The sequence below is a fragment of the Aedes albopictus genome, chromosome 3 (assembly GCF_035046485.1).
Source record: "Aedes albopictus strain Foshan chromosome 3, AalbF5, whole genome shotgun sequence".
Classification (NCBI taxonomy): Eukaryota; Metazoa; Arthropoda; class Insecta; order Diptera; family Culicidae; genus Aedes; species Aedes albopictus.
In genome coordinates this window covers 163,282,601-163,298,624 of record NC_085138.1, presented here as the reverse complement: position 1 = coordinate 163,298,624, position 16,024 = coordinate 163,282,601, and the positions used below count along the sequence as shown (strand labels likewise).

The 16,024-nt window shown below is 41.1% G+C and overlaps 1 protein-coding gene across 2 annotated transcripts in view; it reads left to right on the top strand.

Moving 5' to 3' along the window:
- Positions 1–16,024, top strand: part of LOC115260159 (prostaglandin E2 receptor EP4 subtype-like) — a 71,090-nt gene that overhangs the window by 39,010 nt on the left and 16,056 nt on the right. For both annotated transcript variants that reach the window (XM_062858810.1, XM_062858811.1), the window contains exons 2-3: positions 2,274–2,490; positions 7,329–7,512. In XM_062858810.1, the coding sequence (XP_062714794.1) occupies positions 2,274–2,490; positions 7,329–7,512 (401 nt within the window). The remainder of the gene's footprint in view (positions 1–2,273; positions 2,491–7,328; positions 7,513–16,024) is intronic.

Here is a 16,024-nt window from a genome sequence, read left to right as displayed (position 1 = left end):
GGGCCTGTAGAATGTTACACCGTATCAGTAATGTGACTACAATCCATCGATTACGCTTGTAGATCTTAAGGCCTTTATTCGCAAAAGTTTTTGGATGCCCTAGAATATCCTTGAAAACAACATCTCTTCAGAACTATGCTCCATGGACATGGCGAACCAGCCAAGGGCTGAAAGTCTCTTTAATAAAGACAAATCAATCAATCAATCCATGGACATGTTGGATGTTACACCGTATCAGTAATGTAACAACAATCCATCGATTACGCTGTAGATCTTAAATGCCACTACTCGCGGAAGTTCTTGGATTCCCTAGAATATCATTGAAAATTAATTCTCTTTAGAACTATGCTCCATGGGCCTGTATGATGTTACACCGTATCAGTAAAGTGACTACAATCCATCGATACACTTGTAGATCTTAAGGCCACTATTCGCGGAAGTTATTGGATGCCCTAGAATATCCTTGAAAACAACAGAACTATGCTCCATGGACATTCAGGATGTTACACCGTATCAGTAATGTAACAACAATCCATAGATTACGCTGTAGATATTAAGGCCACTACTCGCGGAAGTTCTTGGATACCCTAGAATATCCTTGAATATTACTTCTCTTCAGAACTATGCTCCATGGACCTGTAGGATGTTGTACTGCATCAATAATATAGCAACAATTAATTGATTACGCTCGTAGATTTTCAGGCCTGAACTCTAGGAAGTTCTTGGAGGTCGTAGAATATCTTTGAAAACTACGTCTCTACAGAACTATGCTCTAAGGACCTGTTGGATGTTGCACCGTATCAGTAATGTGACTACAATCCATCCATTACGCTTGTAGATCTTAAGGCCTTTATTCGCGGAAATTATTGGATGCCCTAGAATATCCTTGAAAACAACATCTCTTCAGAACTATGCTCCATGGACATGTAGGATGTTACACCGTATCAGTAATGTAACAACAATCCGTCGATTACGCTGTAGATCTTAAGGCCACTACTCGCGGAAGTTCTTGGATGCCCTAGAATATCCTTGAAAATTACTTCTCTTCAGAACTATGCTCCATGGACCTGTAAGATGTTATGCCGCATCAATAATATAGCAACAATTAATTGATTACGCTAGATTTTCAGGCCTGAACTCTCGGAAGTTCTTGGAGGTCCTAGAATATATTTGAAAACTACGTCTCTACAGAACTATGCTCTAAGGACCTGTAGGATGTTGCACCGTATCAGTAATGTGACTACAATCCATCGATTACGCTTGTAGATCTTAAGACCTTTATTCGCGGAAGTTCTAGGATGCCCTAGAATATCCTTGAAAATTACTTCTCTTCAGAACTATGCTCCATGGACCTGTAGGACGCTGAACCATACTCCAGAAATCATCTTTAGGAAAACCGCCATTTAACCCCTCCTAGCCCCCCATATATTAACCCCCCCCCCCCCTTCAACAAGCAGAACCCCCCCCCCTCCACACATCCCTTTCCTGCAGACCTCTTACATCATCATCCGCCTCCACCTCATACCACTTTTCAACTCCCTTGCAACCCTTTCCCATAAATCCCCTTTCTTCCTTTTAGTAAGAGTTCCCTTCTAGACACTTAGCGCGAGAAAGTTGAAAAACCGTGTTAATTCGCGAAACCGTGTAAAAAAAGCCGTGTAAAAAAAACCGTGTAAAAAAAACCGTGTAAAAAAAGACCTTAGTGTACTTGCTAGAAAAAAAAAACGGAAAATTTTACAATCGAGCTAAAATAGCTTACATATTCTTCTTCTTCTTCTTCTTTGTGGCTCGACGTTCGCATTGGAACTTGGCATGCCTCTCTTCAGCTTAGTGTTCTTAGAGCACTTCCACAGTTATTAATTGAAGGGCCTTCTTTGCCTGCCATTGCAAGAATTTGTACAATTGTACATTGTGTAGCAAGTACAATGATACACTATGCCCAGGGAGTCGAGAAAAGTTTCCCGACTGGAACGGGAATCGAACCCGCCGTCTACGGATTGGCGATCCACAGCCTTATCCACTAGGCCATCTGGTAACTGTTTTAAAAATACTGTACTAATACTATATGTTAATGCATCGTTGTTCACCTTCGTATAAATATGGTCAATTTACCCAGAATAATATTTAATTCTAATAATGATTCCATGTGTGAAGCCACTTTCCAAATATATGTGCATTTCGAACTCCTCTCCCCTACCGTTAACCAATCCATATATTCAACCGCAACAGATCGCATTCACTAATCCGCGTCCATTTCCGGTCTCACATTGCAGATGTTTACTCACAAACGACCTAATCGGACTGACAGGTATGTTCGTCCAGATGTACTTGCACCGGTACCTGCCGCAGGAGATAGTCGACGCCAACATGCACCACTTCTGCTTCTTCCGGGTGATTTGGCGCGTGTTCGGGATCAGTTCCGGCTGTGTCGCGTTCGTCATGGCACTGGAGCGGTACATCGCACTCACGAAGCCGTTCTTCTATCATAAGGTAAGGACGCTACTGCTGCTGGCGCTGACTGCTCGCCAGGGCACAGACCACTTTGCCCAATTAACTAAACGGCCCTGGCTAGACTACGAACACTGGCACTGGTCGGTCGCTGTCGTTCGACAAAAAGGATTAGTTTGTTGGCGGCGCTAATCGATTTTTCTTACGCACAGTGGTTCTCACACGGTTTTTCACGGGTGAAAATAGTACGTGGTTTGGAGTTGATACATCTTCTATTGGACATACAATCATCCGAACTGAGAAAATAATTCCAGATCGAAAAAAGTAGGAAGGTCTGTGAACACAACTACAACGATTATTCTGGACCCGTATGATGAACTGCCAAACCCTGTTACATAAACATACTACCGCAGTTACCACTTCGAATGCTTTTCTCGTAGTATAAATAAAGTGAATGTGTAACAAAAAACTTAAGTTGTGATATTTTGTTGCATGTTATTCATCAGCTTAAAAGTTTTAAAATTAGGGTAATTCGCCAATTGTTGAACGGTTAGTACTGGCATTTTGGTTTTCGTTTGTTTTTCCGTGTATAATTCCACTTCAGTTGAAAAATATCCAGTGAACGTCTAGATCTACTCATCCCTTATACTGCCCATTGAATTTGTATTCCCTTAAATTCCATTTTCTAAGAGAAAATAGAACATTTGTATGGGAAGTCTGTAATTCAAATATTGAACGCTTCCTTGAGCTAGCTCATCCTAATATTGGACGGTTCTCGCCAATTGGCTTCTTTAACGGTGTTGAGATAATTCGATATTCTGAATCTGCATGTCAAACTGAGCCGAAATCCAAATTTTCATGAATTTAGGAGCCCGGGAACCTATTTAAAAATCAATTTGAAATTTGTATGGGAGCGATTTGTCGAATCACCCCTCGTCGCAGTTTGTACTGGGCGGAGCTGTCAAACAGTTGCCCAACTGTCAAAAGGTGATTTCAAAAAATCTCTTTGAAATTGATTTTAGGTACCAAAATGAGGTTCTAAAAATCTGAAAAAAATCATAGTGACTCAGAAAAAGGTGCTCTTTCGTATAAAATAAAAAATCATCACATTTTTCTTAATTTAAAAACCCAATTGTTGAACGGTTGAAGCTTTGTTCGTAATTGATGACGTAAACCGACATCACCTATTATTTACCTGTTTTTATTTTGGCCACCAAACCCAACATAGACCCAACAGTTATCCGATGTGAGTCCAACAGTGGTCCAGCATTTGATAAAATTTGACCCGACTTTGACCTGACATCCGATATTCTTTTCACTCTGGCGGATTTTTCCGGGTTTTTCGTGTTTTGTGCCCAGCTTGTCCGAGCTAGTGACAATTCATTTAAATGACAAGGAATCGCTCATTTGAAGTGAGCTCTAGTGGACTGAAATCGTTTTAAACATGACTAGATGCAAAAATGGTTGAAAAGATTTGATTAGAAGCGAAAACGACAGAAGAAAAGTATGCCTTTAAAAGCGCCTGAAACACTTCTGGAAACCCATGGGACCCACTCAACCCCCAAGAAAATTCGTGGAACTACCCTGAAATCCCTTGAAACCCCGTGGGTTGCTCCTGAACCTCCTGGAACGCCTTGAAATACTCCTGGGACCCCCTCAACGTTCTGAGGTTCCTCTTGAACAACTCTGGAACGCCCTTGAAATCCATTGAAAACCACTGGAATCTTTCTGAAGCCCACTGAAACACCCCTAGAACGTCCCTGGAACGCCCTTGAAACCCCATGAAATGCACGGTTAGGTAAAGTGAAAAATAATTCTAGCAGTCATGCTAACATCGTAGGTTATGCCAGTGTTCAACAATTGGATCATGGATGCATAATGATAGTGTGATAAGATTTTTTTTTTCTAACAATGAAAATGTGATTTTAAACAATGTTAAACTGTTAAGGACATTCCTGGCACGGTAAAGGTTGGGTATGCTGCGCCATTCAGGTCCCGTTGTGATCCACTAGCCTCTGCCCAGCAACTCCTATCCCTACCTCCACGCGGCACCGGCCGGAAACTATGAGCAACCTTAGGGAAGATCGGGTAACTAACCCCGGTGGGAACTTTGGTCGTAGGCTGACAGGGAAGGGGGGGTTTGCTTCGGCAAACCTGAGCGTCTGTTCTCCAGCAGGAGCGGCTCACAACAGCGTCTGATCCCCATGTTTGGGGCGGCTGATCAACGTCCTAGCACCGACGAACCGACGTGACAGTGGTGTTTCAAAAGTGTCCCCCCTAAATTTAACGGTCGACCAGCAAAGCGAGCGAACGCTTCTGTCAAATCAGCTCAGGCGCGAACCTTTTCCTATATGAATACACGGGGGTTTGGAGTCAAGCTTTCAAAACAACGCGAACCGTTATAGAGGAGGCGGTAGTGTTCGGCTGTTTTTCATCATGGCGTCGGGGACAACTTATTTGAATTTATTTGTTCTAGCTGTCACGTCGGTTCGTCGGTGGTCCTAGTGCCAGGGAAGGACTCTAAGCTCAACTGTGCACTATGGTCCTCCGGAAAGTAGGGGGTTGGTGTCAGGCCCTACAAGCCAACCGTAAAAAAAACCATTGTAACGGAAAATAGGCAACAGAATAATACGAACCGAGACCAACGGCAACGAACCCAGCGAACAAAAAGCACTTGCGATTGAAAACTCGGTATGTGGAACTGCCGATCTCTCAACTTCATTGGGAGCATCCGCATACTCGCCGATCTACTGAAGGACCACAGGTTCGGCATCGTAGCGCTGCAGGAGGTGTGTTGGACTGGATCCATGATGCGAACGTTTAGAGGTAATCATACTATCTACCAGAGATGCGGCCATACACGCGAGCTGGGAACAGCTTTCATCGTGATGGGTGATATGCAGAGGCGCGTGATCGGTTGGTGGCCGATCGACGAAAGAATGTGCAGGTTGAGGATCAAGGGCCGATTCTTCAAATCCAGCATAATAAACGTGCACAGCCCACACTCCGTAAGCACTGATGATAACAAGGACGCATTTTACGCGCAGCTCGAACGCGAATACGATCGCTGCCCAAGCCACGACGTCAAGATCATCATGGGAGATTTGAACGCTCAGGTAGGCCAGGAGGAGGAATGCAGACCGACGATTTGAAAGTTCAGTGCCCACCAGCAGACGAACGGAAACGGCCTTCGACTCATTGATTTCGCCGCCACCAAAAAGATTGCCATTCATAGCACCTTTTTCCAACACAGCCTCCCTTATCGTTACACCTGGAGACGAAATCTCAAATCGACCACGTTCTGATTGACGGACGGCACTTCTCCGACAATATCGACATCAGGACCTATCGTGGCGCTAATATCGACTCCGACCACTATCTGGTGATGGTCAAATTGCGCCCAAAACATTCCGTCATCAACAAAGTTCGGTACCGACGACCACCACGGTACAACCTTGAGCGACTAAAACAACCGGATGTCGCCTCAGCTTACGCTCGGAATCTCGAGGCCGCGTTATCAGACGAGGGCGAGCACGATGAGGCCCCTCTAGAGGACTGCTGAAGTACAGTGAAAGCAGTCATTAACGACACAGCCGAGAGCACCATCGGGTACGTGGAACGGAATCGACAGAACGAACGCTTCGACGAAGAGTATAGAGCCATTTTGGAGGAGAAGAACGCAGCGAGGGCGGTAATGCTGCAGCATTACCCCACAGACCGTGGAACGTTACAAACAGAAGCGGAAACAACAGACCCTCTTTCGGGAGAAAAAGCGCCGCCTGGAAGAAGCGGAGTGCGAAGAAATGGAACTGCTGTGCCGTTCCTAAAAAACACGGAAGTTCTACCAGAAGCTCAACGTATCTCGCAATGGCTTTGTGCCCAGATCATCTATCATTATGGATATTATTGCTAGAACATTTGGAACAGTGGCAGAAAAAAACAGTGGTCGGACTGGTGGTGAATGCGGCTAAGACAAAATACACGCTGCTAGGTGGGACTGAACGAGACAGGACAAGCCTTGGCAGCAATGTTACGATAGACGGGGATACTTTCGAGGTGGTAGAAGAATTCGTCTACCTCGGTTCCGGCTGATAAAAACGTGAGCCGTGAAATTCGAAGGCACATCATCAGCGGAAGTCGGGCCTACTACGGGCTCCAGAAGAAACTGCGGCGATAAAAGATTCACCCTCGCACCAAATGTACCATGTACAAGACGCTAATAAGACCGGTGGTTCTCTACGGACAAGAGACATGGACGATGCTCGAGGAGGACCTGCAAGCACTCGGCGTTTTCGAGCGACGGGTGCTAAGGACGATCTTCGGCGGCGTGCAGGAGAACGGTGTGTGGCGGAGAAGGATGAACCACGAGCTCGCTGCACTCTACGGTGAACCCAACATCCTGAAAGTGGCTAAAGCTGGACGGATACGGTGGGTAAGGCATGTTGCAAGAATGCCGGACAACAATCCTGTAAAGTTGGTGTTTGCTAACCATCTGATTGGTACAAGAAGGCGTGAGGCGCAGAAAGCACGATGGGCGGACCAGGTGGAGCGTGATCTGGCGAGCGTTGGGCGTGACCGACGTTGGAGAGCTGCAGCTGCAAATCGAGTATTATGGCGGCAAATTGTTTATTCAGTGTTATCATGAATTTGATGTTGAACTAAATAAATGAATGATCATTTTGAAACTAATAGGCGAATCACCAATCATGTTGATTGAATGTATCAATTCTTTTAAAACTGAGAATGAGAACCACTGTCGTAGTCGTAAGACTATTCCGTCTACCGCTTGAGCCGTCCTCGTCCAAGTTGATTGATTTGATCACATTTTAACACTTTTCCACTTTGTTTCTTTTTTCTCCCTCTATTTTCCACCCTCTCAGCATGTGTCCGATAAAATGATAAGGAGATCGATATTCCTGCTCTGGGCGGTGGGAGCATTCTTCACGTTTCTTCCTTTGTTCGGCTTCGGGATCTACTACGACGAGAGGAAGCAGACGTGCATCCGATATCGGGACGCCACCGACCCCACCAACGTCGCCTACGCCTATCTGTTCTTCAGTGTCGGTAAGTGAAAATTGAGCAGCGTGTTCTCGTCGTCGTCGGGTGGAAAACCGGTAGTTAATTAATTTCCGACCCGGTCATAGTTCAGCTCCCAATTCGATGACTTTTGGCTATCTGACGCCTTTTCGGGAAGGTTGGAATATAAATTTGGAGCCGACCGGCCCTCCAAGCGGTTATTTAGAGGAGTTAATTCGAAAAAAAAAGATTGTTCGTTTACGCTTAAAAGTCTCAAAACAATTCAATATGTTGTTTTAAAAACTGCTTGAATGTATTATTAGCAAGCCGCAAACGATATCATATCGTCGGATTCGAACAAAAAGGTCTTGTTGATCTATTTTGTAAATTTATTATTACAAGTCGAATAAAAATATATAAAAAGGCAGTATGTTAACATTACTGCATAATTTTAGTCTAGCTATATCGTTACTGTTACAAAGCAACAATTCAGATGCATGCTTGTTTGTGGCTTGTGCTTGTTTGTTGGGTTCTTATATTCAAACTATTATCAGAGGTATACAGAAGGACTTAATGTTTGCAATAATCTTGAAAAATCTCAATACATCACGCTTTCCCGGTCGATTTTTACAAACTTTTTATTGCCCTTTATTAGGTATTTATTTTTGAAATTCACTTTGAGATTGACTAATGAATAGAGTCCTAATATTAATGGCGAAGGCCCGTTTTTATTGAATAATACGATCAAGCAACATTATTGTGATCGCAATAGAACTCTTCCCCAACTCAAAAAACGAAATAAAAACGAAAAAACTCAAAATAAATAAATTGATAAAAAAAAAATCAAGTTTGACATTTGAGGTCGCTCTTGACGTGATGGAGTTTGACATTTTCGCACTATAGATTCAAAAATTTTCCTATCTGACGTGCTCAATAACAAAAATTCATTTAATTCATGAGTTTCAAGCTACACGGGGAAAAATCAGTGTAGTTTGAATCAACAAACACGTTTGTTGAATTACAAGCTAAGTAAATAGTTGTTTCAAAATTAACTTTTGTTGTTTCGAACCCACAATTCAAGTTGGAAACAAACTACTAAATTCAAGGGTGCGACCATTCATTTGCAAAGATTTACATTCATTTGCTATTATCACAGTTCAGAAGTATGCTATCGATAAACAATGTATGGATGAATTTAACCTTGTAGTTTTATCTGAAAGTTTGCCGAATAACATTGGGATCGCACACGCATTCCAAGGTCATGAGCGAGCTGTGAAGGCAACTTTCCACAGCGTGAATGAATTTTACATTCATTGGTGGAGAGTTGCCTTCACAGCTCGCTCACGACTTTGGTATACGTTTGCGACCCCAATGTTATTCGGCAAACTTTCAGATAAAACTACAAGGTTAAATTCATCCATACATTGTTTATCGATAGCATACTTCTGAACTGTGATAATAGCAAATGAATGTAAATCTTTGCAAATGAATGGTCGCAACCTTGACTAAATTAGTTGTTTAAACTACCGCATGCTACGATAAAACAACAATCGAATCGGTTGAATTCAACAAAATATGTTGTTATATCTACCAAACTCTCAATTTGCGTTTACTAAAATCTGGGTTGTTTTCATTCGACTTTCAAAGTAAAATTTTGGGTTGATTTTACCGCCGAGGCGGTTGGATCAAACTAATACTTTGGTTGAAGGCGAAACAACAAACAATCCAGTTTGAAATCTGGGCAAACAAACTAAATTTGTAGTTTGTTTTTGATCTTTATTTCACTTCGCGTTGCTCGATGACTACTCGGGAACAAAAGTAGAACTGTGTGTCGGAGTTTTGTGATTTCAGAAACACAATCATTTTTCTACGACTGTTTTGTGAACTGAAGCTGTTGTTAAGGTAAGATTAATGTCTTCACAGTGCCTTCATAGCCTGCAATTAAAAGAATATCTCATATCCGCCTAGGACACAATCACCGTGGTTCATCGCCGACAATCAAGGCCTCTTTCCATTTTGACCGCCAAAAAAAAATTATCGTTAAGCCGACCAACCCAAACGGACATTTTTCGCAGACATTCAGACCGGGTTCATCGGAAGATGAATCTGCACTGTCGTCGCTAGAATTCTGCCACCGTACACTTCAAGACGACCAATCCATATGTGATGGATCTCCCGTTTGAGCGATAATTCCTTATGGAATCGGTTTATCATACAACTTTCCATTAATCGCAATGTACAATACTGTTACAATACTGTCTACTCTTCAACATCGCGCTGGAAGGTGTGATGCGACGAGCCGGGCTCAACAGCCGGGGAACGATTTTCACAAAATCCGGTCAATTTGTGTGCTTTGCGGACGACATGGACATTATCGCTAGAACATTTGGAACGGTGGCAGAACTGTACACCCGCCTGAAACGCGAAGCAGCAAAGGTCGGACTGGTGGTGAATGCCTCAAAAACAAAGTACATGCTGGTAGGCGGAACCGAACACGACCGGATCCGTCTGGGTAGTAATGTTACGATAGACGGGGATACTTTCGAGGTGGTGGAGGAATTCGTCTACCTCGGATCCTTACTGACGGCTGACAACAACGTGAGCCGTGAAATTCGGAGGCGCATCATCAGCGGAAGTCGGGCCTACTACGGGTTCCAGAAGAAACTGCGGTCAAAAAAGATTCACCCACGCACCAAATGCACCATGTACAAAACGCTAATAAGACCGGTGATCCTCTACGGGCACGAGACATGGACCATGCTCGAGGAGGACCTACAAGCACTCGGAGTTTTCGAGCGACGCGTGCTAAGAACGATCTTCGGCGGCGTGCAGGAGAACGGTGTGTGGCGGAGAAGGATGAACCACGAGCTCGCTGCACTTTACGGCGAACCCAGCATCCAGAAGGTGGCCAAAGCCGGAAGGATACGGTGGGCAGGGCATGTTGCAAGAATGCCGGACAACAACCCTGCAAAGCTGGTGTTTGCAACGGATCCGGTTGGCACAAGAAGGCGTGGAGCGCAGAGAGCACGATGGGCGGACCAGGTGGAGCGTGACTTGGCGAGCATTGGGCGCGACCGAGGATGGAGAGCGGCAGCCACAAACCGAGTATTGTGGCGTACTATTGTTGATTATGTCTTGTCTTAATGATGTTGAACAAATAAATGTATGTATGTAATACTGTTACAATAAATAAACAATTAAAAAATCGATTTTATTTTTAATTTTATCCATAATTTATTAATAGCAATAATTAATTAGGGCCAACCAGGAAAAAATATATAAAAATGCCGGTAGATTTAAGCGGCATTACGAGTATTTTTGAACAACATAATCGATTTGTTTCAAACGGCAAATTGTTTGAAACAATCCATAAGCGTCAGTTAAAACCGCAGTTGAATTCGCAGTTGTCAAAATGGAACAATCTTGTTCGCTTTTAATTGGTGTTTCTCGGTGATTATTAAATTAAAATCGTAATTTGGCTTTACGTTTCAACCTACTTTTATTTTTCGGTCATCCTCAGAACTGTCAAATAAAAGGAACAATAAAGAATTTTTCACATTAATTACAATCACATAATCACAAACATTTACAATTTTCAAATTTCTAGATTTAACACTTACAATTTTCGCCGCGCCTGCGTTCTTTGGGGCGGCACACTTAATTTCAATTATCTATGTTATGTTCCGTCTCTGTTTCGTCTTGTTCGTCGTTGGTTGTCTTTTAATTTGACAGAAAAAATGTTTATTGTTCCTTTTCTATGATAGTTCTGAGGATGACCGAAAAATAAAAGTAGGTTGAAACGTAAAGCCAAATTACGATTTTAACTTAATAACATCACCGAGAAACACCAATTAAAAGCGAACAAGATCAAGTAAGCGGTGATCAAAGCCATATCAAGATCAAAATGGAACAACCGACACAATAATAATTTCAAACCAATATTAGTAGATTTAAACCAGGATGAAACGAACTTAGATATTATTTAGTTTCAACTACCACGGGTAGTAACGAGTGGCCACTAAATAACGGGAATGCTTTTAGCAGCTGATTAAAAACAATAGAAGCGTCCATAGAGTAAACATTTTTTAGACAAAACCATCGTCTATCTATCCACAAAGTCAGCGTATTTTTTATTTTGTGTCAACTTATTCTGTTCTGCAGAAAACGACATTGAAACAGGAAGCACTACCAAAACGCCTTGGACGGCTCTACTGATTGCTCAAAACAACCGTAAAAAAAGTTAATAGTAAACCATTATAAAACTAGAACCCGCCCGGTTTTGAATGAATTCCACATTTCGGCATCCCAAGAAACAGATCCTGAAGGAAATAGAGGAAAACTAGCAAAACCAATAAGCATGATATCATTTCACATAATAAAATCTTCTTTTGTGACATGGGCTGGATAAATCAATAGAATGCCTTGTTAAATAACAAATATTTACATCAAATCACATTTACACATTGAACAACATGTAAATGGTTCGTTATAAAAAAAATAGCACAAAAAAAGTTCAACAATGAACCGCAGTGCACAAATTACATCGACACGTTTTGGTGATACAGAAAAATAACATTTTTTGGAAATTTCTATAAATGTCATTTACGGGAAAAGGCTACAACCAAAGCAAAAAAAAAAACAAGTCAGTATCCCCATTTTTTCTTATTACTGTTTGAATGTGTAGATGCTAAAGGTAGCTGAGAAACCATTTATTTTGACCAACGATTTCACAGACGCAGAAAATGCGTGAAAGTAAACTCTGAAAAGTCGTACAAAGCAGTTGCTCCAACATCACTGCAAAAAAATACTGTACAAATTACTACGTTCAACTTTCTTAAATTTTATATTTTCCATGGACGTACATTGTTAAACCTTTATGATAGTTAAATTCAGATTGCCATTTTTAAAGATCATATATTTTTAAGAGCACATTCAAAGCATTCCCGTTATTTAGTGGCCACCCGTTAAAATCAAACCAATATTCCGGTTTTGCCCATTTCAATCCAAAATGCCGATTAAATCAAACTAAAATTTGTTTGTGTTTACTATTAAACACATATATTTTCAACCACAATTAATAAAAAAAAAACCTAATTAATCCACCTAGTGGTGATGGCGCCTTTCTCGTGTCTTCAAAACCCCATTTCAATAAAACTCAAGCGAAATGTTGATGTATATCACACTTTTATACAATTAACAGAAATCCATTTCATGATACCAGAAATCATATCGTTTATCTGGCTTTTGCTGTTTGAGCCTCAAACTGTTAAGAAAAAGACTTAAGCCGCCGTTTAGGATTTAAGATTGCCATCTCGGATGTTCTTATCCCCATTTTTGGTGTCCAGGCATCTTCTCTACGAAAAATATACTTCATTAAACAGCCGCCATCTTGGATTTTGGACCACCATCTTGGATATTCCAGTCGCCATTTTTGGAATCCAGACATCATCCCTATACCAAATATACCAAATGCATTGTATCAGGCCCTAAAACTCAATTAAACAGCCGCGATTTTAAACTCACCATTTCCAAGATCGCCATCTTGGATATCCTGATCGCCATTTTGGACTCTGGACGTCTTCTCCATACCAAATGGTCGGAGTTAAGTCAGACCGGACCATCTATTTTTCAATGATTTCGAGAAAATGTCCTGCAAGCACTTGAATTTTCAAATCCTTGGCATTCCCAAGTAACAATTTTAATTTTATCAAAGTTTTTTAGCGATTCAAAAATCCTAAACATAAAACCATTGATGCCGACTTGAAAATGCTCTCGAGTTCTTGTATGCCTCAATAAGCTCATGTTCTGGCTAGTTGGCCCAGTCTTATTAGGGTCTACAGGACTTTGTATGCAAACCGGCTTAGGATTTCGGGTTATATCATAGTTTTATCAATCTTCTAAATAAAACCATCTTCTGACTTGTCAAATAATTGTTTTGATTATTTTTCACTCTCAATGTTCGATCGTCAGAATAAATTATGCTTGATTGTTTATCAGGCCATCAATTGGAAAGATGCAGATATGGAATTCAGATTTGTTTTCCTATCTAATACGTGTCAGGAGACATGTCACGGAAAATTTGTGGTGAATGTGACTGTGATAATGACAAAAACTAAGTGCGCCACACAAACTATGCATAATTTGGAAGTTAAATGCATTTAATTTACTCGGTGGAATTTGGTGCAAAAAAAGGTTTTTCAACACAGCGGAGTTTAAAAGACATTATGTAATTTTTCTGACAAAATAAAATGACGGAAACATGTTGTATGGTTTAATTTGTATTTGCATGAATTATCCCGGCTAGGCGACATATTTTTCTGATAAAACTCTGTGTTCCTGATGATTCCTCCAATAGGGCTAACCCTCCTGAGGTAGTCATAACTGAGCTCATGATAGAACTAGCGGTTTTTTCACAGCATTTTTTGGTTTATGTTACGACCATCAAATCTTTTGTTGGTTTTATGTATTGCCTCACAGTTTTGTGTATTTGTTTACAAAAAAAAATCTCTCCGACAACAACCGCAAATGCAAGTTTTATTGAAATGGTATATAATAAGTGATAAAACCAATTCATGTCTACTTGCAAGTCTTAAATTGAAGATGTTTATAGCAGAAGTTATATGATAGTTTTATGGAACGCCAAAGGTTCAAAGTAAAAAACTACCACATAAAACCAATTTAGAACAACTAGCTTTTTGACATGCTCGAGTATTGTGTTATTCTTTACAGAGAAGAACATTAATCAAGACAATTAGATGATCGGCATTGAACCACAAAAACCCCACAACAATTGGTGAGATCTTTCCAATATTATTTATTTATTTATAAATAATTCTACTTCAGTATATTAACTTTATAACTGCATATAAGTTGAAAATTCGCTATTTTCAACATCCTTTCATCTATTGGAAGATGCTTCAGTTCTGGGCTCTTTCTAAGTTGATGAAAGGATTTATAAATACTTGCAAGGACTTGGCCAGGTGTGTGGAGCTGAGTGAATCTATGACATTGTAGATAGTAGCGACATCAGCAATGTCAATGGAAATTCAACTTTGCAACTCCATCCAAGATTTGTGCAAGTATTCATGCTATGCTATGCTATGCTATGCTACTAGCTTTTTGACATGCTCGTATAAAACCAGGATAAAACATGAATAAACCTTCATGGCATGCTGATTGTTACTTGGGATTATTTTCAGAAATACTATTATTCTTCTATGTAATGACACATCTGCATCAAAATACCTTCGAAAAATTCAGGTTTAACGAATTCCTTAGCTTATATTTACCTGCTCTAAAAATCGCGTAGTCCACTCTGACTGAACGCCGACCAAATATACCAATATTGCATGGTTAGAGCCTAAAATTCCATTAAAAAGCCGCCATCTTATATTTGGAGCCGCCATCTTAAATTTTTGTTCGCCATCTTGGATATTCTGGTCAGCCTTTTTGGCCTTCGGACATCTTCCTCATTCCAAATATACATACTCATATTGCATGGTTTTAGAGCCTAAAACTTCATTAAATAGCCGTTAGTTAGAGCCTAAATCTTCATCAAACAGCCGCCATCTTGAAACTGAAGTCGCCATCTTGGATTTTAGATAGCCATCTTGTACATTCTAGTCGCTATTTTTTTACTCCGTACATCTTCCCCATACCAAATATACCCATATTGCATGGTTTTAGAGCCTTAAACTTCTTTAAACAGACGATATCTTGAATTTGAAGCCACCATCTTGGATTTTAGACCATCTTGGATATTGTAGTCGCCATTTTAGGAGTCCAGATATCTTCCCCTTATCAAATATTCCCATATAGCATGCTTTAAGAGCCCAAATCTCTATTAAACAGCCGCCATCTTGAATTTTGAGCCACCACCTTGAACATTTGGCAGCCATCTTGAATTTTGGGCCGACATCGTGGAGCTTCTGGTCTCCAGTGTTGATTTCCGCACAAGACTCGTCAACCATGCTCAGGCCCGGATCAAGGATTGTGGGGGCCCGGGGCCCAAGCGGATGTGGAGGCCCTTCAGAGAGATGACCAAAAATGTTTTTCCTTATTTTCGAACAGTACTTGAGCAATACGAAAAATTAAGCTAATGTTAGCAACCAAAAAAGGTTTTTGTGGGGGCCCCTAAAATGTGGAAGCCCGGGGCCCAGCCCAGCCACCCCCGCCCCCCCCCCCTTAGATCCGGCCCTGACCATGCTAAAGGTTACAGAAATCGCCGCAGTTTGATGTATGGGGCTAGTTCAGTTTTATATACAGTGGTTATCAAATTCAAAGAAACAAGATATCCCACAATATCAAATGTAAAACACAAGAATCATTAAAAACTAGTAAATAAGTGTCACAGACACAAACCAAAATGTAAAACAAAGGCTGAAAAGAAAATGTTCTAAATCTCTTAAACAACTTATAATGTACAACACACAAATGAACTGAATAAAATGAATTTAAAGTAAAAAAAAAGTTTATATACGGCCAGTTCTACCGGTGCTGGTCCGGATCACTGAAATATCCATAACTCCGGAACGCCTTTGCCGATCTGGACCATTTTTGA